Source organism: Equus caballus, chromosome 9, assembly GCF_041296265.1.
Source record: "Equus caballus isolate H_3958 breed thoroughbred chromosome 9, TB-T2T, whole genome shotgun sequence".
Classification (NCBI taxonomy): domain Eukaryota; kingdom Metazoa; phylum Chordata; class Mammalia; order Perissodactyla; family Equidae; genus Equus; species Equus caballus.
Window position 1 is genome coordinate 15,275,445 of NC_091692.1, and position 25,581 is coordinate 15,301,025.

The 25,581-nt window shown below is 40.2% G+C and overlaps 1 protein-coding gene across 3 annotated transcripts in view; it reads left to right on the top strand.

Moving 5' to 3' along the window:
* Positions 1–1,254: 1,254 nt before the first annotated feature.
* Positions 1,255–25,581, top strand: part of TRAM1 (translocation associated membrane protein 1) — a 29,213-nt gene continuing 4,886 nt past the window's right edge. Inside the window, exons 1-11 of one of the 3 annotated variants that reach the window (XM_070221441.1) lie at positions 2,129–2,516; positions 6,014–6,115; positions 8,921–8,984; positions 10,460–10,581; positions 10,704–10,820; positions 12,170–12,228; positions 13,938–14,022; positions 19,051–19,121; positions 19,227–19,331; positions 20,180–20,323; positions 20,669–20,829. In XM_070221441.1, coding sequence (XP_070077542.1) covers positions 10,531–10,581; positions 10,704–10,820; positions 12,170–12,228; positions 13,938–14,022; positions 19,051–19,121; positions 19,227–19,331; positions 20,180–20,323; positions 20,669–20,829 — 793 coding nt within the window. In that variant the 5' untranslated portion in view covers positions 2,129–2,516; positions 6,014–6,115; positions 8,921–8,984; positions 10,460–10,530. Of the gene's footprint in view, positions 1,804–2,124; positions 2,517–6,013; positions 6,116–8,920; positions 8,985–10,459; positions 10,582–10,703; positions 10,821–12,169; positions 12,229–13,937; positions 14,023–19,050; positions 19,122–19,226; positions 19,332–20,179; positions 20,324–20,668; positions 20,830–25,581 lie in introns of those variants that run through there. The other 2 variants (XM_001493139.7, XM_070221440.1) reach the window with 2 other exon arrangements.

Consider the following 25,581-nt stretch of genomic DNA (forward strand, 5'->3'; position numbering starts at 1 on the left):
CTTCCTCATGCTTTCCCTAGTCCCCTTGCTTTATTTTTCTTTTGGACCTCATCTCAATTGAATATATGTTTCACTTTTAAAATCTCCTGTGAAGAGTCTCTCCCACCCCCACTAGAATGAAAGCCCATAAGAACAGGTTAATTTGGGGCTGGCCCTGTGGCCGAGTGGTTAAGTTCGCCCGCTCTGCTTCAGCGGCCCAGGGTTTCGCCAGTTCAAATCCTGGGTGCAGACATGGCACCGCTCATCAGGCCATGCTGAGGCAGCGTCCCACATGCCACAACTAGAAGGACCCACAACTAAAAATACACAACTATGTACGGGGTGCGGGGAGCGGCTTTGGGAGAAAAAGGAAAAATAAAATCTTTAAGAACAGGTTAATTTGTATTTTTCATTCAGTTCTTTATCCTCAGCACATAGTAGACATCCAATAAATGAATACATGAATAAATGAGAAAATCAAGTCTCGTGGAGATTTAGTAACTTGTCCATGATCATACAGGTAATGTGACAGAATTCTGATTTTAAAACCCATGTTTTTAAACCACTAAGTGATTCACCAGAGTTGTAACGTTGTAGGCAAGAGTTAAGTCCCCTCCTGAGGCTACGGCAGTGGGAAAGGGCAAGGGGACAGAATTGCCTGGGCTTGATAATAGTTTAGATGTGGAAGGATGCCGAGAGGAATCAGTCCAGGCTGACTTTCCTTTCTAGTTTTGGCAAATGGGTAAACAGCCGTGCACTTTTCATCAGGAGAAAGAATACAAGGAAGTCTTAGTTTGGGCAAAGATGAAAGAAGAGGACCTGTGTAATCCACAAAGCTTTTTTTTTTACGATCTCTCTAGATTACCAAGAAGTGTTGTTAGTGAAAGTATGAAGGAAGTAAACCCAAACTGATCCCATTGTCTTCACTTGGAGGCCCCGTGGGGGATGGGGATAGAAATAGGGATGGGTAGGCGTGACCGAATAGAAATTGTTCCTTTTGAAAAAACTAGTTCGAGCCTACAAAGAATAAGAAAAAGCCCCCAGGCGTGTTTAAAATAACTCTGATGTTAATTTCTAAGGCAGATGCTAAAACTGAAGAACACACTGTACCCTGCGTAGTGGGGCTGTAGTCGTAAGTTTAAATTATCTTGATGGTGGCAGTGGCTTTCAAAAAGTGACAATCCATATGGAAGCAGGCACTGACACCAAGTCCCGGGTCGCCAAGAGGACGGGAAGGCGTGTGTGGGCGGGACACGCCCCAGCACGTGGCAGCCCGCGGACCCCGCGGTGGACTCAGCCTGTGAACCAGGCGCAGGAAGCTCGCGGCTCAAACGACTCGCAACCCCGTCCCCCCGGCGCCCAGGGCCGCGCGCCGCTCGGGTCCCTTACACACGCCGGCCGCGCCCGACGGCCTCCGGTCCCCAGGGGGCGCTGTGGGCTCGCCGGGGCGGCCGCTGCGCGAGCGAGCGCCGTCTCCCGGCTGCGCATGCTCGCCCCCGCAGTGGGCTCGCTGGGTTTTTTTTCCGGGCGGCCCCGGCGGTTGCGTACTGGTGTGGGATGGGAAGTGAAGCCCCAGCGAGCGGCGGCGGCGGGGCAGTGAGGAGCGGCCGGGGGGAGGAGGAGGCGGCGGCGGCGGCGGCTAGGCGCTGAGCATTTGGGCAGCCGGGCGGAGCACCTGCGGGCACGGGCGGCGGCCTCGCCATGGCGATTCGCAAGAAGAGCAGCAAGAGCCCCCCGGTCCTGAGCCACGAATTCATCCTGCAGAATCACGCGGACATCGTCTCCTGCGTGGCCATGGTCTTCTTGCTGGGGCTCATGTTCGAGGTGAGCCCGCCCCGCACCCCAACCGCCCGCCCCGCGCCTCAACCGCCCGCCCCGCCGCCGCTCCCGGCCCCGCCGCCAGCCTCGGCCCCTCGGCCGGGCCGGCGGGAGGTCGCGTCTGCCCTTCCCGTGCCGCCGGGCAGGGGGGCCCGCGGGCCTGGCCGCCGGCCGCGGGCGCTGGGCCGCCGCGCACGCCTCCCGCCGCGCCCCCTCCCGCCGGCGGCCCGGCCGGCCGCGCAGTTCCTGCTTCCCGCGAAGGCGTACGTGGCAGCCGGCGAGGGGCCGCCGGCGCGGGGGTGGCCGCGGCGCTGCCGGGCTGGCCCCGAGCGGGCGCGCCGGCGAGGCCGGGGGTGGAGGCCAGGCCGCGGGGCCCCGGCCGACCGGCGACGGCGGTGGACGAGAAGCCGACGGGCCGCGCGCATCTGCCGCCACCTGGCAGGGCGGCGGCCGCGGCTCGGGCGCACCCGGTCGTTTGAGGTCTGGTCTCCCAAACCGGCGTCCTTACAGTCGGTTCCCGAACTTTTGGCCCCGACGCTTGCCTTTTCCTTAAAGCCACAAGGTCTGGTGCAGAAATCGGGGCTCTGAACCGCAGTGCCAAGGAGGGGAGTAGTTTTCTTTTTGTTTCTTGAAGCATGAGAGGCTGCAGATGTCAGGAGTGTGTAAATTCTCTGCCCACGTATCTGGTATTTGGATGACTTATTTAACAGCTGTTGAATGTGAGTGATAAACTTCACAAGGTGAACGTGTAACATCCCACGGTTTCCTTTCCCTCGCTCCCCGAGACACATGCCCGTTCCTTATCTGCCTTCCCTTTTTAATTTTGCTTTATAGCCCCCGTGCCCCATCAAATATGCTGATCTTTTACTTATTTATTGTTGGCCTCCCCCCGTGCTGGAATGTCACCTCAGAGAGGGCTGAAATTTTGGGGTTTTACTGGTCTATTTCCAGTGCCTAGAATAGTGCCTGGGACATAGGAGGTGCTTGAAAAAATGTTTGTTGAATGAGTGACACTAAGAATTCTTAGAGGAAGAACTATGGAATGAGGCTGCCAGTGACCGAAAGGTGAATGGACTTACTGAATAGAGTCCGTGTGGGTTTTTTTAATGTTATTATTAGGTAGCTTAATATTTTATTTATGCTTCTTTTCAAACGGACTTTTCTGGATCTAGATAATAGATTTTTTTATTCCTGATAGTGTCATTTATGTCTACTTAGTCCACTGCTGAGGAGGTTGGAGGTACCTTGGAAGGAAAGGTAAAGGAAGCAAACATATGTTGCTGCTTCGCCGTAGGCTGGGCCTGTGCTACTTAGCTACTGAGTGACCCAAGACTAAGCCTCAATTTTTCTGCTCTATATAAGGAAATAGTGTCACCTGTGCTGTTCTCACAGCCATTGTTGCAAGGATCACGTAATATGGTGTGAAGGCATCTGATGGTTTATGAATACTATATGAATGTATATTATTAAAAATGCAATGCTAAACCTTTTCGCTCACTTTCAGGATTTTATATTTACGTATACTTTTTGCTTTGATATTAGAAGTAGTAATACTTTGTATATACAGTATATTCAGCAGTTTTGTAAAACTTGCCACAACCTGTCTCCATATCGGAAGAATTCCTGCCTTTAAAAATATAATTTAGAAGTAATATTACCTGCGAGATATATTTGCAGTGCTTCTAATGAAATGGAATGTAGATCAAAATTCCTGACACTTAGAAATGGTATACTTTGCTTTTAACAGCGAGTAGATTTTTCGCCTTTATGTAAATCTGTAAAATTTGTAAATCTAAATAGACACAAGAAAGATCTAAATAGAAGTTTTTAAAGTCACTTCAAAAGAGAACATTCAAGAGGTATACAGAAGAGGGGAGTTTGTGCAAGCTGCACATTTTCCTTACCATATGTTAAAGTTTTAGGATTTGAAATAGTGTTATCTGTATATAGGAAAAAAATTGACCAGGTTAGTTTTGCTGTTTGACTTTTAAAATGATTACTGCTGCCTCTCAAAGTTAGTATAATTATAGAATGACAGTATTTGTGCTAGAATAATAGAGAAATTGATGTGTTTGCAGTAGAACTGTTAAGCCTTTTGTGTAAATATATTGAGGAAATGTCAGAGGATTTATGGTGAAATTGACAAAGCAATAATAGATACTATATTACTAGCCCAAATAAGGAATCAATATAGATATACAGTCGAAGCACAGATGCTGGAGCTGAAGGGTTCCCTGATAAGTTAGGGCTCTACAGCTTGCTGACTGCGTAAGCTAGGGCATGTCATTTAACTTTTCAGAACTTGCTTCCTCTTCTGTAAAGTGGGGCTCATTGAGAATTAAAGTAATTAATGTGTATAATGCCTAGTTCAGTGCTTGGCTTACAGGAGGCATGCCATAAATGGTAGCTCTTATTAAAAGAGGAGACAGAATTTTTATGGGAGAGAAGCATCCAACAGTGAGCATCTTAAGAGATTACATATACTGAAAAGGTTGGTAAAGTAGTCGTCTGTGGAAATGTAAGAGTTTAATTTCCCGGAAACTTCGTGTTATCAAAAATTGCTTGTGAGTTTTGAACTCGTGTTTTTGGTGCAGTCAGTATCTGTCCACCCACTGCAGATCAGGGTCTGTAATTAATGGCTTCATATTTGAGTTAGGAAAATTTGAACGGTCAAAGAGTGTGAGGAGATTTGGGAAGCTTTTTGAAAGCGAGGATACAGAAAAGTGAGGCATTTCCAAGAGGAATATTTTTCTCGGGAAGGGAGTTCTTTTCCAGATATGCAGGGGTTTAGGTTGTTTGTGCCATGCGGTTTGAGGGGACATTTACAATGACAGCTGTCTTGGAACAGTTTTAGAGGTTTGCTCTGTTTTAAAGCATGACATGTCTTAATGCCAACATTTTCTTACCTTCTTTTTTTTTTTTAAGAACTTTATATAAGCTGGTGGGGAAGTGGAATTTGATATTCAGAAATTATCTTTACCGTTCAGGCACCCGGTCAGTGTAGATGTCACACCTTTCTCTGACAAGGACAAAATAGTTAACATCTCTGTATAACAAGATAAGATACCATGCTCCAACTGCTGACTACTTAATAAAGAAATATTATGATCTTCATGATATTGCATACAACCTAGAATTAGATAATGATTAGAGATTGTGATAACCTGTTTAAGATGTATTTGAATGTCTCATTTTCTTCCTGTAAATGGAGAGCAGTGCTATAAATGTCCAAAACTGTCATAAACTCAGGGGTTTTTTTTTCACTTTTGAGTGCATTATCTATTTCTGTAGCGTATTTTATCCCAAACTAATTTGTCTTACTGTTAATTGATTGTAACGTTAATTTAAGTAAAGCATTGCTTGGCTGGGATGTGAGGTTTAGGAAGCCTAGAAATGGCTGGGAGCATGGTTTAATTTTTCTGTAAACTTCTTTGGGGTGTGTAGTTTGTATTTTTTCCTCTCCTTTTTCTACTTAATTTCACATGCTAAACTAGCTGGAAGCCAGGTTTTAATTTTATTTGGAAGCTTGGCGTAAAAGGATAATCTGATTTTTGTTGCTTTTGGGATTTGGTGTTGATTTTTACCTTTGAAAAATTTCACTTGTCGTTTGTAAAGAACTCTTTAATTTTCTTCGCTGCGGTAGTGGTGACCTCATTCTAAAGTAGAAATAGGGATGTAGAGAGAGTGTGTACATGTATGTTTTTATATATATGAAGTGTAAACCAAGATATTAAAAATGAAATTTAGTAATCAGTCAACCTTTTTAAAAATAATGGCGTGAAAGCAGTGTCACCCTGAAATCCCATGCGATCATTCTGCTCTAATGCATCTGTGTGAATGACACAATTGTAATACAGAGGCCTTACTGGCCTTTTCTAGTCAAGTGACCTTTATCTATCTACCGAGTTAAGCAACTTGCTTTGGTGGCCGTACCCTGGACTTTATCAGGCAGACCTGCCGTATTTCCAGACCCTGAGTTCCAGTGTAGCAGAGCTCAGCCGCACCCTCCAAGTTGTTCACCTCCCTCATTCTACTGCTCATGTGCCCGCTCTCCCCCCAGGCCAAGCTCTTATGATGCTTTGGCCCCCTCTCCTTTTCTCCATTATATTGGCCCCCTCGTCGCTTTGCTTTTTTCCTGAGGACTTGACTTGTCCACAGTCTCCTCAGGCCCTCAGCTCCCTTTCCCTCGTGGTCTTTCTTCCTCTTTGCCCTGCAGCTATGCAACCATGGATCCAGCCTACCGTCTGCCTTTTCTGGTGCCTCCCTGTTCGTGCATTGCTAAGGGTTGCCGGAGAGAATCATACACTCATGCTGAGAGGTAATAGTACAAACCAAAGTTTCTAACCTTAGACATCAGTAACACCCGCTGATCTTTTTACTCTTCCCTGGCCAGTTCCTTTCCCTAAAGGAACTATATAAATGCTGATCATTCAAGTCCCCAACTATACTTAACAGATGACATTGCTTTTTTTGTCCATAGGGGAGATAAGAGTTTATGAGACGTACATTTCTTCAGTTTCCTGCCTTTTGAACCCACCTGTCTCATCCATTATTACCTTCTTCCCGGTCTAAGAGAAAGACTATTCAAGATTAACTTCTAGCTCTATCCTTACATTTCATTCCCTACCACGTCTTCCCATCCATTATCCTCTTAGATGTTTAACTACCTTTTCCCTGGCACCTTTCCGATTGTCCCCACATGGGCCCAATCTGTCCCATCATAAAAACAGCATAAATCTTGACCTGGCATCTGTCCCTAGATACCACTCTGTTCCTCTTGTGTTCTTCAGTCCACTGGGATGTGGCTTTTGCTCTCACTCCTTCGTCGGAATCACTCGAGCCGTGACCACTGAGGACTTCTTAAGTTGTCCAGTCCGTTGCACTCCTTTCCTGCCAGTCTCTTTGGAAACTTTGACTTTGTTAACCACACCTTTCTGAAATGTCCCCCTGGCTTTTGGGCCTCAAGCTGTCTTTATTCTCTTTCATCTCTCTGATCATTCCTTCTTACTTTGCTACCAGCTTTTCTCTGCCTTCTCCACGGTTCTCAGGTTGTCCTGCTCTCTCCGAGTACTGCACACTCTCCATAGATGATTGATGTAGTTGCACAGCTTCAGCTCCTGTCTGTGAATAGAGACTCCCGAGTCTTTAAGCTCGGTTCTCCCTCAGAGAGCCACACTTGGGCTTTAGCTGCCCGTTGGTCTTTCTACTTGTATAGTTCACCAGAATCTAAGTTCATCTAAAACTCACGTTCTTCGCTTTCCCTAAAACCTGCTGTTCCTCCTGTAGTCCACATTTTTATTAATAGTATTGCTTGTTGCCTCATTGTTCAGGCTGTGAGTATCAATACATAATCTTCGACTCTTCCCTTTTCCTCACCCAGTAGCGCCTCTGTCCCACTGCCACTGTCTTAGTGCAGGCCTTAGTATCTTTCACGCAGTCTCTTGCAGAAGTCTTTTACTTACATGCTTACCCCGATGTATATTTTATCTAGTATTTGTTTAATAATATTGATCAGGCGCCTAATAATGTGCCAGGCCCCATGCTGGGCTCTAAGCAGATAGGGATGAGCACAAACAGGCATGGTCTGAGCTCTTACGGACCTTACTTTCCAACAGTTGAGACAGAAATTACTAATATAATCATACCAGAGTATGTGTTTTCAAAGAAAGGAACACAGTTCTCTAAGACAGTCTAACAAAGGAAATGACCTACTCTAAGAGACAGGGAAGGCCTCCTTGAAAAGGTGTGATTGGACTGAGATTGTGGGGAGAAGGTTTTCCACCAGTGTTTTAGATGGAACTGCATGTGCACAGCTCCTGTGGTGCAGGAATGCAAGAGGCAAGGGAGCGGAAGGAAATGGTCTGAGATGAGGCTGGAGAAGCAGAGGGGAGGGTCAGGCCAGGCATTGTTGTATGGGCCACATTAAAGATTTTGTTCTTTATCCTAGAACGAATGGGGCTCAGTGAAGTATTTGGGGGTGGGCAGGGTGGACATGGGGAGAGGCACTAACATGATCAGAAGACGCTTCTGGTCACAGTGTGGAGGATGGACCTGAGGGGACTTGAGGAACCACTTAGTGGGGCACACCCAGCGATCGTTCTGAAAAGCACAAGTGAACTTCTACCTCCTCAAATTCTCTGGTCGTGCTAAAATCAAATCTAAACTAGTTAACAAACAAGGGCCTTTCTAGCACTTGGTAACTTTCCTAGGCTTTCCTGCCACTTCCTGATGTGTGCCTGTGGCAGCCCTCAAGTTTACTGCTGCTTGGCCGTTGCACTTTCTGGTTCTTCTACCTGTGCTGCCCTCTCATCCCCCTTCGTGAGCCTAGGGAACTTCTGTTTTCCAGCAAGAGACAGCTCCACACCACATCTCTGAGAAGCCTTTCCAGAATGTGCCTCATTCCCCACCCCAGGGAAAGAATAAAAACCAGAGAAGTGTGTTTATCCTGAGTGGCCATTGGCACTGATTCTCCAGTGTTGTAACAGTTTATGTACCTGTCTTCCTGACCCGACTGAGCACAAGTCGTCAGGGATTTTGTCATTCATCTTTGTCGTCCTTTCTTGTCCAGCACATTGCCTGGTGCCTGTAAATATTGAGTAAGCATGCCATTTTTCTGTTCTGACCACTTTACTTTTACTAATAGTCAGATCAGTTAAATGTTTATTGATTGCTTAACTGTGACAGGTGTGTGGGAGATTAACGCACACCCCCCCCTCCGCAGAACCTACCTTTGATCCATTTTTGTCATGGTAACTGCTGCCTTTTCTTTTATTCATTTACATTTACATTTTTTTTTATAGGAACTTTGTGTTCATCGCTTACAGGTCTGGAGTAGAGAATCATAATTTGCTCAATGTTCGGTGGAACTGCAGAGTGTCTCTTTTGAAATCTTAGAGTTAGGAATGAACTACACGATTGCATCTAAACTGCAGAACTGGGGAGTTTTGTTAACTCCCAAGCTCAACTCCCTGGTGATCAGGAATTCCGGTTGTGCCTTCAGGGTGCCACAGGAATGGGGTGCCCTTGGTTCTTAGATTTGGGGACAAAACTTATAATGTTTCTCCCCCATGCTACTGTTTGGGAGAAAGTCACAAATTGACTTGGTCTTTTTTTTTCTTCCTAGATAACAGCAAAAGCTTCTATCATTTTTGTTACTCTTCAGTACAATGTCACCCTCCCTGCAACAGGTGGGTAGTTTTCTTTTAGAATTTTCTATTTAAATAGAAGAGTTCAGTTGGACAGACTAGGAAATTTTCGTGAACACTAGGTTCTTCATTAATTTTCATAGATCTCATTCATGATTAGACAGCATTATTTTGATGATTTTGTGATGCAAGATCTGATGTTTTTGGTTGACTTTACCCTATATGTTATATGAAAATCAGTTTTTATGTGTCTAATGTTTATTGTATATTTTTGTAAATGGGCTTGAAATTCCATCAAAGAACTTTTTTTTGCCTCTTCTTCCCTCTGGTCTTTTCATTAAAAAATTCTAAGGATAGTTTACTTTTGTTTAAAGTGTCATTGTTCAGTCAAGGTTTATAAAGGCACAATATTCAGGTTCAGTTTTTCTGACCTGTGAGTTATGCTTTAGACCTGTGATAACAATCCTTTCAAGCCTGTTTTATTTCCACTTTTTTGTTGTGCTTTGCTTCTAATGGTTGTGTTGATTAGAGAGAATGTCAGTCAGTAAGCTCTGAGAGTTGTCTAGTAATAGCATCCAAACTGCACTTTTAACATTTCAAAAAGTTTTATTTGTAAATTATGCTATGTGAAAATAAAGTTGTTATTGGAAATTGATCATAGTTGAATACAGTAATATAATTAAGCAGCACAGGTGAGGGATGGGGTATTTGTTTAATAAAATATTAACATATTCAGGCAGTAAACTTAGCTAGAGGCACTCTATTTAGAATGTGAGATCAGTTATATAACATCGAGTTGAGTTTTTGTTTAGTTATATATCTCGTTTTGTAAATATTTGATTTAGTGACTTGGGTATCAGATTACTCAAAACCACAAAGTTGTTTTGAAATTTGAGCATGCCAGAGAATATTTTACCCAGATGGTCCCCAGAAATGGAAAACGTGAGAACAACAAGCAACAGCAATTAACAAATATTTGATTAAGATTTGTTCTGAGAAATTATAGCAGTTTCACGGATTAAAAATCAATTTAAACGGCTTACAGATCAAAACTAAATCAAACATAGGTTAAATGAGTTTTTCCATCAGAATCATAATGTGTCTAGTTTGAAAGTAGAAAATTTCAAAAGTTCTTTGAAAAGACAGACTAAGTATAATTTTAATGTAAGCTAAGTATAACCTAATCTCAACCCTGGGATGGTATCAGTCTTACAATCTTCCCATGGATAAGTGTGGCCTCCCCGCCCCTGTTTTTTGGTCTTTGATGGCTGTAACTAACATGTGTCAAGTCTTTGTAAGTAATTTCTAAAGCTTTAGATTTCCAGGTAGTCTCTTCATTTTTTATTGCTCCTAAGACTCAAAATGTCCAAAAGCTAATTACCAAGATGTTTCTTTTGAACTTATTTTTTAGGTTAGTCTTCTTTTGTTTGTTTCCATAACTATGTTGTACTTAGTACTGTTTTTATAACCTTATGTATATTTTTGTGTATGTGTGTCCTGTCCTTTTCGGCCCTCAGAGGAACAAGCTACTGAATCAGCATCCCTTTATTACTATGGTATCAAAGATTTGGCTACAGTTTTCTTCTACATGCTAGTGGCGATAATTATTCATGCCATAATTCAAGAGTATGTGTTGGATGTAAGTATACAATCTTAGCAATCTATACTTTGTAAAATACTAGTTCTCTGTACTATGATAGTCGTATATTAAATATACTTTACAATATATTCTTAATTACTAATGATTGTTTTTATTTTTAGAAAATTAACAGGCGAATGCACTTCTCCAAAACGAAACACAGCAAGTTTAATGAATCTGGTCAGCTTAGTGCTTTCTACCTTTTTTCTTGTATTTGGGGCACATTCATTCTAATATCTGTAAGTATGTATTATGCTTAAATTTTCATCTCTCAAAGTATTTACATTATATACCCGGAATAGAAAATGATGTCCTGTTTTTAATGCTTGTAAGCAAATCCTGAACCTTAGAAAATCCTTCTTTATTATTGTTGTTCTTATCAAAGATTAGGAATTCTGCTTTTGAACTAGTATAAATCAAGTTTCAGCAATAAGTCTCTCTTTTAGTTAGTTTTTATACAGCAGAAATTCTAAACTGTGTTTAATGTTTCAGAAAGCCTTACTCATTTTTAGTCAATCTGAAAGTTATTTTTATATCTTGTAGTCATTTGCAGATATCTCTATATAAGCAAAAAGGGTAAGATGTTGGTGATACTTTTACTAGGTTACATGAGTTGTAATGTTTTTAGTCATTTCCCCCTTTAAAAACAGTCCACATATTTTCCAAACAACTTAAAATATTATATAACTTTTCAGCTAAGGCTGTCAAAACCTTTAAGTGTATCATTCTAACTAATGAGAGGGGCAGTATCTGCTTTAGGGTTAGTAATAACAATCCCTTAAATTTACATGGACTTCAGGTTTACGTACTTTTTAGTTTATCAGAACACATAATTTTTTTTTAAGTCACGATGTTAGAGATGAATAAACAGGCAGAGGGAATTTTCCGAGGTGTGACGCTTAATGTTGGAGATAGACTCAACTCAGCCTTAAATCCCTTGCTCGTTCCAGTGTGTGCTGCTGCTTTAATGATCCTTCAGCGATAGATGTAAATTTCAGCTTAAAATCTATCTTAGAATTTTTTTAAAAAACGTGTTACATTTCAGTAGTAATTAACATAAGTCACTTGAGGTTTTTTTCTGCATATGCATTAATTCTCACTGAATAGATCTGATTATCTAAGAAAAAGATTTGGTTACTATGTGGACGTAATCCTATAAAACTTGGCAACACCTTGTTGCTCTGTGTCCTGTCAGGTGCTAGTCTTTCCTGAAACCTTCGTCTGATTACCCAAGATAAAATTCCTCTCTCCCATCGCTATTGTACCTCTGTTCTGTGCCGTTACTGTTCTGGGTCGTTTTATGTTTGTTTGTATACGTGTATTTTTTACTCTGCTGGACTGAAAGAATTTCAAAAGCCAGGAATTATGTCTTAATTTCACTTTGTATTTCTCATATTGATTTTCGCTTCCCTAGAGTAAACAATTCAACTGAATTGAAAATAACTACAACCACTGAACAGTTTGACTTCTGTGAGCTCTTTGGAACCTGATATGGGGAATTGTGAATGTGCAAAAGTGAAAATATTGTCTTATTTTCCAAGAACTTTGTGTTGTAATCATAGGCTAATTTTTGCATCTTCTTTCTTAGGAAAACTACATCTCAGATCCAACTATCTTGTGGAGGGCTTATCCCCATAACCTGATGACGTAAGTCATTTCCTGCAGGCTTTTTTTAGTTAAGGACCATGGTCATGTCACTTTCAAGCAGAATTCATTCTTGTTACTCTTATTAGGACCTTAGGCAAATTCATACAATGGGTATGTCATCAACAGTCCCACTGTCTTAAGTAAAAGATTCCTGTGTGCTTTTTTCTTGTATATAATCTTTTCAACGTGTTTGTTAGCTTGAGAAAACTGATTTTAACAACAGTCTTAATTTAATGCTCTGTTTTCCCTTTCTTCGCCCTCAGCCTTTCTCCTCTTTGCTGCTCCGTCTTCTCCCTACTTTTGCTCCTTTTCTTTGTCCCAGTCCCTTTTCACTCCTTCCATTTCTTATTCTCTTATGCTATAAACTTGATGGTTGGGAGTCTTTCTTTTTTAGCTTTCTAGCCCCCAAGGTTTCTGTACAGTGCTGAAGAAGCTCAGTAATGGCAGAGACATTCAGCAAAATTGTTCGCTATTCAAACCCAGCTCTAGTATAACCATGGAATCTGTATTTTCCTTGCTGCTTTAGCCCATGTTGTCTTTTGCTTTCCTGAATTTATCATTTTCGTGTATAATATTTTATGTAGTATCTATACATTGTCTTGACTGTTCTATAATTGTCTCATTTATGTAAGTCTCACATTGTGCCCATGCCCACCAAGACTGTATGTGCCTTGACCACAATAGAAACTCTCTTTTTTTATTTTATATGCTTCGTTGTGCCAGGCTGTAGGTGCTTATCACCTCGACACTATTCAGTAAATGGATTGTGATGTGAGAATTGGAGAAAAAGATACAGAGGGAATAACATGACCGTGCATATCTTTGTTTTAATACCCACTCTGTGATACTCACTCTGCTGAGTTCTGACTTTTAAAAATTGTACGAATTCAACGAACATTTATAGAATGGGATTATAAACATCATCTTGATGTAGGACTGTATCTTCCCCCTCCCACCACCTTCCGCCGAAATTCTATCAGATCAGCTTTGTGTTTCCTGTGTGAGACTTCTGGAGGAGAGGGAGAGGAGAATAAAGAGAAAGCAGAAGGACTGGAGGCTGTGATGCACAGAGGAGACCTAATTCTAGACTGATTAGGGTCACTCTCCCAGGGAGCCCTTCCACGCCACGTTCCTCTCTTTAATCCTGGTTTGCCTCCATTTATTTGGGACCCTCAGTGTTCCAACCAGGTAGAGTTACCATATTTCCCTAAGGAAAAAGCCAGGCGATATTTGAATTTGGGATTATCGCAGTTTCAGGTCGCTGATCATCTGTGTGCCTTCGCTTCTGCATCAGTCTCCTTGTCTTTCTTGCTTCCTCTTGATGAAACCTCACAGGTCTGTGCTTCGGTTCCCTCAGAGTCCTGTTCCTTATGTTTTCAGTAGCTAACGTGACATACTGATCAGTGTTAATTAATAGACAGGGGACTCTGGTTCCTGCCCGCCAGCTTGCATGTTAACAGGGTTCTGCAGATAATGCCTTTGTTTCTGCTGCTGAATCCAGAGGAACGAACTGGCGGTGGGAATGTCCTAGGGAGACAGGGACACGGCTGTCGGAGAGTTGTTTAACGGTACAGAGTGTCATAAGGGGACCTGGAGTTGATAACACAAAGGTAGTTCCTTAGTGTATCCTAATTCCCAATGTTTGTTTTTACTTTATTCTTTAAAAATATTATACTTTAAAGATATTTTTGCTTTCTTGTGTTGTGCAGATTTCAAATGAAGTTTTTCTACGTATCTCAGTTGGCTTACTGGTTTCATGCTTTTCCTGAACTCTACTTCCAGAAAACCAAAAAAGTAAGCTGGAATTTTGTAATTTTAAAAATTGTCTTGTCATTTTTTCCTGTTTTTGAAGTCTTTCTAAAATCAAGTATTTCCTCACATCTCTTACTCCCTCTCCTCCTGCCTCAGCTCTTCCCCCAGGATTCTCCACGGAGACCAAGCGTCCTTAAGTGTTTCTTTACAATATTCTTGTCATTATTTTAACTAGGGACCTTTTACGTTTGACAGCTAATTGCTAGTTTTACAATTATATTAGGGGTAATTTAAAATACGCTAAAATTTAGACAAATTTTGAAATGTAATATTAGTCTCATGTTACTGACATTCTTAACAATTTCACAAGTGAGACCAAAAGGATTAATCAGATTATTCCACATCTAATGGTTCTGTGTGTAAGTCCCAAAGGAAAATTCAGTATTGAAAAAAGTAAACCGTAGTTAAATATTCACCAGTGAAATCTTTCCTGAAATGGGTGGAGCATTCCTGTTTCAGCATGTGGGAAAGATGTTTGTTTGTTTGTTTGATTTGAACGAGTAAGTGAGCCGCCAGAGCAGTGCAATATCCTCCTTTCTCGCTTCACCATCAGTACTTCTGAAGTCTGACTTCCCTGATATCACAGACTCAACTTTAGTTCTAATTTAACTCGTTCTCCTCAAAAACCTGTACCAGCTTCCTAGTGCCTTGAACTAGGAGAAAGCTGCCGCCCTCTGGTCTGAGGGCTCCTCCCTTCTGTGCCACCTCTTCCCTGCCCCTTGTTCTTCTGCTCACTTCTGCTTCATTCACGGTGATACTCGCTAGTTTTATGATCCTACCACATCAGGTTTTTTCCTGGAATACCTTTTCCTTCTGGTAAAGTAATCAAGCACTTTTATTGCCTTTTTTGTTGTTGTTGAGAAAGATTAGCCCTGAGCTAACATCTGCCTCTAATGCTCCTCTTTTTGCTGAGGAAGACTGGCCCTGAGCTAAGATCCGTGCCCATCTTCCTCTACTTTATACATGGGACACCTGCCACAGCATGGCTTGCCAAGCGATGCGTAGGTCTGCCCCCAGGATCTGAACCGGATCTAAACCAGTACACCCCAGGCCACCAAAGCAGAACATGCGAACCTAACCACTGAGCCACCAGGCTGGCCCCCTTTATTGCCTTTTATGAAGGGGAGATTATAAAAAAAGCCCCATATGTGAAATGACTTGTGGGTGGGGATATGGATGAAATAAGTTTGGTCATGAGTTAACTATTGAAGCTGGTTTATGGGTACATGAGGATACATTACACCCTCTCTTTGTTCTGTATATTTACATTTTTCCACATGTAAAACATTTTTTCAATAAATCCTCTTTGAGGAGCTTTCTAAAATGGAAGTGTACAGCCACCCTTCCAGTGACCAGTTTCTCCACCTTCTCAAAAGCCACGAATGCTTGCTTCTATATGTACTGCAAATGGTTAATTCACAAGTATAGATTCTTGATTTACTGCTGTTTCGTGTTCGTGTTTTTTTGTGTCCTATGTATCTCCTCATTGATGTCTGCTATGATTAGATAAATAGCACTAAATTAAAGTCCATGTACTATGACTCAAAAGTTGTTTTTATGTTGATTTCTTTTATAAAGTAGAATGTTTTCTGGTTAAGTTGATTGTAAAGAGTAGGATGAAGATCCATAAAACCTTTGACTTGAAACAGTCTTCAGATAAAATTCTTAGGCTCACAATTTCCAGCAGCCCTTCCATCTTCAGTAAGTACATGATGTGAACCATGCATGTCCTAGGGCTGCACTTTCCAAAACAGGAGCCACTAGCCACATTTAAATTAATTAAAATAAAATAAAAACAAAATTCACTTTCTTGGTCACACCAGCCCTATTGAAAGTGCTTGCTAGCCACATGTGGCTGCTGTCTACCATTTTGGATAGCAGAGATAGAGAACATTTCCATCCTTGCAGAAAGTTCTCTTGGACAGCGCTGCTGGGAATATCATAGTTTCATTTCGTTTCTTTTTTTTTTTTGAGGTATAATTTACATATAACATGTTAGTTTCAGGTGTACAACGTAATGATTCAATATTTGTATATATTGCGAAATGATCACAAGTCTAGTTAAGATCCGTCACCATACAGAGTTACAGAATTTCTTTTTCTTGTGATGATAACTTTTGAGATTTACTCTCTTGGCAACTTTGAGATATGCAGTACAGTATTATTAACTGTAGTCACCATGCTGTGCATCACATCCCCATGACTTATTTATTTTATAACTGGAAGTTTGTGCCTTTTGACTTCCTTCACCTATTTCACCCACTCCCCACCCCTCCTTAGTGTCTTGATTTTTAAGTACCATGGGTCAAATATTTAAAACTTTCTTCATGTATTTGTATACCATGGACATAATACCTCCGGGTTTCGTTATTAATACATGTGTCTATATCTTCTTCACTGACCATGTAAGTAAAGATGGACATTTCAAAGTAATTGTTCATTTTAGTTTTCGAAGCTCTTTTCTTATAAATTCCTGCCAGATGGCATTTCTCCAGAAATGCAGTCTAATTTTTGTGGAATAATTTGCATAACTTAGAACTCACTGAAACTATTTTTAACACCTACATATGACAGTCGAAAGTAACTGTTTCAAGTAATTAACATAATTTGAAAGTAACAGCTGCATATGTGTTAAACAGTTTCTTAAAATTTACTCTCTGAAAATTATTTTTGAAAGAACTTTTTACTGGAAGAAACTAGTATAGTGATTGTTTTGAACCAGTCCTACAGAGAAATGAAAGAAACGAACACTGTTAGTAGCAGTTCAAGAGGTGTGTTAGTCACAAATAACTCACTCTCTTTTAAGGAGAATATTTTAATTACATATAATACATATGCTTCAATATAAATACTCCTCCATTTTACCCATGAGAAAATTCAAAATGTAATTTCTTCGCTGACTCGAATATATGAGATTTCAGCAAGTGGATGAAATAGCCGAATGTTTTATTTCTAATATTCACTTAAGTTTCATTATAGGTACATATAATTGCATATCATATAAAGTATATTAAATAAGAAATAATACTTCTTCCCCACTCCTACTTCATGAAAGTTATATTCGTGCTTTTCATGTGCAACTTTGTTGTTAGTATCTGTCATTCATTACTGAAGCCAATTTTTGAATCATCTAGCTCAGTTTTTCCAGAGTGCATCATCTTTATTTCTGTCTCACTGATTCTTCCACTAGACCTCAGCAAACGTTTGGAAATGACGTTATTGAGGTTTTTCTGGCTATGTATCTTACCCATTTATTTGTTGTCCTAAAGTAATTGATATAGATCCCTGTAATATGGGGGCTTTTCAGAGATTTTGATATAAGATGGCTCCATCCGTGATTTAGGGAAAAGTCTTAGCCTTGTATTTGGTCATATATGTGATATTCAGTTTAAAGTAAAGTTTGTTTTTTAGTACAGTGTAGTTAAGAAAAGCATTTTCTTTTTTTTTTTAAGATTTTATTTTTTCCTTTTTCTCCCCAAAGTCCCCCGGTACATAGTTGTGTATTTTTAGTTGTGGGTCCTTCCACTTGTGGCACATGGGACACCGCCTCAGCATGGCCTGCTGAGCAGTGCCATATCCTCACCCACGATTCAAACTGGCAAAACCCTGGGCCGCCGAAGCGGAGTGAGTGAACTTAACCACTCGGCCACAGGGCCGGCCCCAAGAAAAGCATTTTCTTATAAATGTAGAAATTTACTAAAGAATATGGCTGACATTTTTAGTAAAAAGATGTTGGAATAACAACCAAAAATGTCACTTGAGGTTATTTATAATTTTAGAATCTGTTTTGATTTAAGTGTACTATATTTGATTTTCCATGAAAAATGAGACGTCAGAAATTTAAGTCATTATTCCATGATTTCATCCTTGTATAAACTACTTGAAAATTAGCATTAAGAATATATAAGAACTTGGCGAAAGTTTTCTAAAATCTCATTTTCATTATGTATTTTTTCCATTCAAGTATAGAAAACGTTTGTTAATCTTAAACTATCAGGAGGCGGCCCAGTGGCTGGGTCTTTAAGTTAGTGCGCTCCGCTTTGGATCCTGGGCACGGACACAGCACCATTCATCAGGCCGTGCGGAGGTGGTGTCCCACATAGCAGAACTAGAAGGACCTACAACTAGAATACACAACTATGTGCCAGGGGGCTTTGGGGAGAAGAAGAAGAGAAAAAAAAAATACTGTCAGTATTTTGCAAACATTTTTTACTATAACCCAAGATGAAAAACTAGATTTTATAACATAATCCAGTGTGTGTGTCTGAAATCTGGAATAAAATTTTCATGAAACAATACAATATGCTGTACATGCTAGCATTTTCTAATCTATTTCGTATTTTAAAAGATATTGGTACAACCCCCTAAATTGATCTCATGATCCACTAGTAGGTCTCAACGTTTTTTAAAAACACGATTTCTAAGATAACCAGGTTGCTAGGGACTGTGGACATAAAAAAGAGAAGCAAAAGTAAAATCTAGGTACTTGGCATACGGGGTTATTAGGAGGAGAAAACATACGATTAGATGTATCTGAAGTGAGAAGATAAAATTTTAACCTTCAATTTTAATGACTGTAACTGACAGTGAAGGGGACTAGAAGCGAGAGCTGACACGTGAATACTATTTTAGGTAATATAGCATCCCTACTGCCGTAAACATAGCACTTTCATTATTAGAAGGACATGATTATGGTTATTAATATTGTGTCATTTAATAAACGTTTATTATTTAAAAAAAACATAGATCTTAGCGCTGAAAGGGATTTTGATTCATCTGATTCCAGGAGACCCAAGTCTTCACGTTTTACAGATGAGGAGCTGAGGCCAAGAGAGGAAATGAATGGCTGAAGCCGTTAGTTCAGTGGGGTGGGCAGTTGGGGTGGGGTGGCGTGGGGGCAGCAGCGCCTCAGGTCTTTGCTCTAGCCCTACACTTTCCGCTCTGCCGCACTGCCCTAAGGGCAGAAGTGTTTCGGCGTGTTTTAATCTATACTGTGCTGTCCATTTGCAGGAGGATATTCCTCGTCAGCTTGTCTACATTGGTCTTTACCTCTTTCACATTGCTGGAGCTTATCTTCTGAAGTGAGTCAGGATTTCCTTGGGGGTGTATATGGGCTGGGCAGAGAGAATGCTAATCTGTCTTAATTGATAATTAATCTTTACATTTTAAATTTGTTCTTTTAACAGCTTGAATCATCTGGGACTTGTTCTTTTGGTGCTGCATTATTTTGTTGAATTTCTTTTCCACATTTCCCGCCTGTTCTATTTTAGTGATGAAAAGTATCAGAAAGGGTAAGTTGTTCAGCCATTCTGTTTTCCGTGTAATTAAAATTAGTACTGTGTTGCCAAGGACCATGTTATTGCCAAGGTCCATGCTGTGGGCAGTTATATTGCTCTATAAACTGTTAGTAGCAGCTTTAAATAAAATGAAACTATTTAGCAATTCAGGTTGGTCTTCAGTTCTCTAAAATGGAGTCTTTCTTGGCTAGAGAGATATTATATTGGAATTTGTAATTTCGAAGGCTTTTTGGGTTTACTTTTCTGTTACAACGTCTCTTGTTTAATGCATGTTTTTCTTTTGGAGAAAGAATAACAGGGAGGTGATAATAGTGATAGGGAAGAAGAAAGTGAAACAATAGATTATATAGTCTTAAAGATTGTAAAATATTTTGATGGGAAAACTGGACTGCAAACAGAATAGGAGCAGTATGACTTGTAAAGAGTGTTAAAACTTAAAAAAAAGATAAATAAAACTAGGACTCTTAAATGGTAATTGGGTATCCTGTTTACAGCACCGCTTTGGTTCTATTTTGTCCAGCATTTTTCAGAATGATTCTGTGTACCAGTCGTTCTGAGGATCATTAACAGTAGTTATATAAAAAATAAAGAGATCAGCTAAATAAAAAGTCAAACATTTCTTTATTGGACTTCCTAGACCCTTGAATATGCTGTGTTATGTTTCTCGAAGAGTGTGATAGAATACGTAGCGTTTCCCAAACGTTTTACTTCAGAATCCTTTTTGCAGAACAACAAGAAGTGCTGTTTTAATGTGCATTTACTTAGCAGGAATCTGACTTCTACTAGAATCTTTTCTTATCTTTTCAGTTTTATGAATGTGACTCATGTCATTTTTCTTCCAGGTTCTCTCTGTGGGCAGTCTTGTTTGTTTTGGGAAGACTTCTGACTTTAATTCTTTCAGTGCTCACTGTTGGCTTTGGCCTTGCAAGAGCAGAGAATCAGAAGCTGGATTTCAGTACTGGAAACTTCAATGTGTTGGCTGTTAGGTACAGTCAATTTAACATTTTTCTTACTTTGAACTACTATGTAGTGTACAGTATAAGTTTATAATGTGAGTCATCTAAAAAACTAAAGGGATAAATATAGGGGTTAGGTAAAATATTAGTGTGGTTTGATTTCATACCTGTTGCAGTTTCATGTGTCTAAATTGAAGTACTAAAGTATTCATTTAACTTATGGGATTAATTAGTAATGGGATAATTATTTATTAACATAATCTTGTCAACAGAGGAGAATTTAGCACTAAGCTAATACTGTCAAAGCAGGGTAGAATACTTATTCAGTGGCATTGTTTTGAGGCACTCTGACTTTTAATTTCTTACTATTCTCAGAATCGCAGTTCTGGCATCCATTTGCATCACCCAAGCGTTCATGATGTGGAAGTTCATTAATTTTCAGCTTCGGAGGTGGAGGGAACATTCTGCTTTTCAGGCACCAGCTGTGAAGAAGAAACCAACGGTGACTAAAGGCAGGTCTTCTAGAAAAGGAACAGGTTTGTATTCAGGAAGCAATGAAAAACCCAAGTAGAAAACATTAAAAAAAGTGTTGTGGGGTCTTATTTGTAGTCTTATTAAGATGTAAAATCTTATAAAGAAAATTTTATTCTACTTTTTAGCAAAATTAGAGGCAAAGTAGTCTTACCCTGTTCTAGAGTTTGGTGATTTCCTAGGGTCAGTTATTTCTCCCAAAGCTGTCCACTGCATTTCTCTCTCACAAGTTTTCCACGCTTGGTTACCCTGAGCCATTATTCACCAGTGTGTGTGGGCATATTAGTGAATAACTAACCTAGAGGGTGATAGTTTGTGCTCTCAAGCATTTTATTCTTGTTTAAAAAACGAAACCTCTCTACAGCCGCTTCCCATCTGCCCCTTAGTCCTAAGCTTTTTTGGTAACTTCTGATCGCTCGATCCTTCATCTCTGAACCTGCGTCTAACCTCCTTTCTCTTCTGGCTTTTGATTGGAAATGCATTGACATTGTTGTAAATTTTTTCTCCCATATTAAGCTTTATTTTATATGGCTATCTCCTTGTTTCAGCACCATATATTGGAAAGCCATGGCAATAATTTTTTCAATTTCTATTTAGTGTTAAACTTGGAACTGTAGCACAAGGAGTTCCCGTTATAAAAATATGTCTACTCTGGTTTGCTCCTTGTAAGTCTTCATATCTGATAGTTTGTGTCCTCCAGCCCTGTCCTCATTCAAGCTTGTCTCAGCAATTCTTGCATTTCATATGAATTTTAGTACATCTTGGTCAATTTCCACACGTGAAAAGAAACCTTGCTGGAATGTTGGGTTGAAATTACGTTGACTCTATAGCTCAGTTCAGGGAGAATTGAGTATTTCCACCCAGGAACATGATATGTACCTTTATTTATCTGATTATCTTTAATTTCTCTCTGTAATGTTTTTTTAATAACCGGGTTATTAGAATCTAGTTCACATATCATAAAATTCACCCCTTAAAGTGTACATTTCAGTGGTTTTTAAATGTATTCACAAAATGATGTGAAGCATTATCTAATTCCAGAACATTTTTATCACCCCAAAAAGAAACCCCATACCCATTAGCAGTCATTTCCTATTCTCCCCCTCCCCCTGGCAACCACATATCTATTTTCTATCTCTGTGGATTGGCCTTTCCAGGACATTTCATATAAATGAAATCATGCGGTATGTGATCTTTTACAGATGGTTTCTTTCACTTGCATGCTTTTCAGGTTCGTACATGTTGTACCATATGCTGATACTTCATTCCTTTTTATGGCAAAATAATAGTCCATTGTGTGGATATACAGGCGCACCTCGAAGACATTGCAGGATCCGTTCCAGGTCACCGCAATAAAGCAAATGGCACAATAAAGCGAGTCACGTGCATCTTTTTGGTTTCCCAGTGCATATAAAAGTTGTGTTTACACTATGCTGTAGTCTATTAAGTGTGCAATAGCATTATGTCTTAAAAAAGAATGTACCTACCTTAAGTAAGAAATACTTTATTGCTAAAGAAAGCTAGGCATCGTCTGAACCTCCACCGAATTGTAGTCTTTTTGCTGGTGGCGGCTCTTGCTTCTGTGTTGATGGCTGCTGACTGATCACGGGGTGGTTGCTGAAGGCTGGGGTGGCTGTGGCAATTTCTGAAAATAAGACAACAGTACAACAGTGAAGTTTGGCACATTGATTGACTCTTCCCTTCATGGACAGTTTCGCTGTAATATGTGATGCTGTTTATCAACATTTTACCCACGGTAGAACTCCTCTCAAAATTGAAGTCCGTCCTCTCAAACTCTGCCACTCCTTTACCAACTAAGATTGTCATATCCTGAATCCTTTCTTGTCATTTCAACAGTCTTCACAGCGTCTTCTCCAGGAGCAGATTCCATCTCAAGAAATCACTTTCTTTGCTCATCCATAAGGAGCAACTCCTCATCCGTTAAAGTTGGATCATGAGATTGTAGCGATTCAGTCACATCTTCAGCCTCCACTTGTGATTCTAGTTCTCTTGCTCTTTCCACCACATCTCATCTGAAGTTACTTCCTCCATTGAAGTCTTGAACCCCTCAAAGTCATTCATGAAGGCTAGAATCAGCTTCTTCCAAACTCCTGTTAATGTTGTTTGGACCTCTTCCCATGAATCACAAATCATCTTAATGGCATCTAGAATGGTGAATCCTTTTCAGAAGGTTTTCACTTGACTTTACCCAGATCCATCAGAGGAACATGGCAGCTATAGCCTTAAAAAACGTATTTCTTTAATAAGACATGAAAGTGGAAATGATTCCTTGATCCATGGGCTGCAGAATGGATGTTGTGTTAGCAGGCATGAAAACATTAATCTCATTGTACATCTCTATCCGAGCTCCAGATGCTTTGTCAATGAGCAGTAATTTTCAAAGAGATCTTTTTTTCTAAGTGGTGGTTCTCAACAGTGGGCTTAAAATATTCAGTAAACCGTGTTGTAAACAGATGTGCTGTCATCCAGGCTTTGTTCCATTTATAGAGCACAGACAGAGTAGCTTTAGCATCATTCTTAAGGGCCCTAGGATTTTCAGAATGGTAAATGAGCATTGGCTTCAACTTAAACTCACCAGCTGCTAATGCATTGACCTTTCCTCTCTAGCTGTGAAATCCTAGATGGCATCTTCTTCCAATAGAAGGCTGTTTTTCATCTACATTGAAAAATCCATTGTTTAGTGTAACCCCCTTCATTAATGATCTCAGCTAGATCTTCTGGATAACTTGCTGCAGCTTCTACATCAGCCCTTGCTGCTTCACCTTGTTCTTTTATGTTATGGAGATGGCTTCTCTCCTTAAACCTCATGGACTCACTGCTGGCTTCAGACTTTTCTTCTGCAGCTTCCTCACCTCTCTCAGCCTTAACAGAGTTGAAGAGAGTTAGGGTCTTGCTCTGGATTAGGCTTTGGCCTAAGGGAATGTTGTGGCTTATTGATCCTCTATCCAGACCACTAAAACTTTCTGCAGAGGCTCGCCCCGTGGCCAAGTGGTTAAGTTCGTGCGCTCCACTTGGGTCGCCTAGAGTTTCTCAGGTTCGGATCCTGGGCGCGAACGTGGCACCGCTCATCAGGCCATGTTGCAGCGGCGTCCCACATAGCACAACCAGAGGCACTCACAACTAGAATATACAACTGTATGCTGGGGGGCTTTGAGAAGAAGAAAACAAAAAAAAGATTGCCAACAGATGTTAGCTCAGGTGCCAATCTTTAAAAAAAAACAAAACTTTCTGCATATCAGCAATAAAGCTTATCATTCATGTGTTCCCTGGAGTAGCACTTTTAGTATCTTGCACGAACTTTTCCTTTGCATTCACAGTTTGCCTGTTTGGCACAACAAACTAGTTTTTGGCCTGTCTAGGCTTTCAACATGCCTTCCTCACTAAACTTAATCATTTCTAGCTTTTGATTTAAAGTGAGGCGTGCAACTCTTCCTTTCACTTAAACGCTTCCTTTCACTTCAAGGCTGTTGTAGGGTTACTCATTGGCATAATTTCAATATTGTTATGTCTCAGGGAAGAGGGCGGCCTGAAGAGCGGAGCGGAGAGGAGAGGGAGAGACGAGGTAACTGCCAGTCTGGAGCAGTCAGAACACACACAACATTTATCGATTAAGTTCACTATCTTACATGAGTGTGGCTTGTGGCACCCCAAAACAATTACAATAGCACATCAAAGATCACAAATCACCATAACAAATACAATAATAATGAAGACGTTTGAAATACTGTGAGAATTTGAGCAAATGCTGTTGGAGAAATGGTGCCGATAGACTTGCTTGACACAGAGTTGGCACAACCCATCAGTTTGTTTTAAAAAAGTGCAATATCTGCCAAGTGCAATGTAAGGTATGCCTGTGCCGTATTTTGTTTCTCCGTATATTAGTTGATGGACATTTGAGTTGTTTCCGCTATTTGGCTATTTTGAATAATGCTGTAAACATTCATATGCAAGTTTTTGTTTGAACACCTATTGTGTGTTCCCAAGAGGGTCTTCAGCTAGGACTGGAATTGCTGAGGAATGTGGTAACTTGGGGGAACTGCTAAACGGTTTTCAAAGTGACTGTACCTTTTTACGGTCGCTGTTTTTGTATATTGATATCCAGTTGTGAAAAAAATCAGTCTTTCTCTTTCGAGTTATCTTGATATTCTTGTTGAAAATCATTTAATCATAAAAGTAATAATTTATTTTTGGGCTCTGAATTCTATTCTGTTAATCTGTATGTCTTTTCTTAGCCAGTGCCACAGTCTTGATAACTAAGTTGTAAGTTTGGAAATCAGGAAATCTGAGTCCTCCAGTTGTGTTCTGTTCTTCTTTTGGTTATTCTGGGTCTCTTGCATTTTTATATGAATTTTAGGATCAGTTTGTCAATTTCTGCAAAAAAACCAACTGGGCTTTTGATATGGATTGCCTCAGATCTGTAGATTGCCTTGGGAAGTATGAACATGGGTGTCTTTCCATTTATTTGGGTCATCTTTAATTTCTTTCAATTAAATTTTGTAGTTGTCAATGTAGAAATCTTACACTTCTTCTGTTAAGTTTATTCCTAAGTATTTTATTCTTTTGGATGCTATTGTAAATAGAATTGTCTCCTTAATTTCCTTTTTGGATTGTTCATTGCCAGTATATAGAAATACAGTCGGTTTTTGCATGTTGATCTTGTACCCTGCAACATTGCTAAACTTAGGAAGTTTTTAAAATTTTATTATTTTATAGTCGTTTCGTTTTTGTGAATTCCT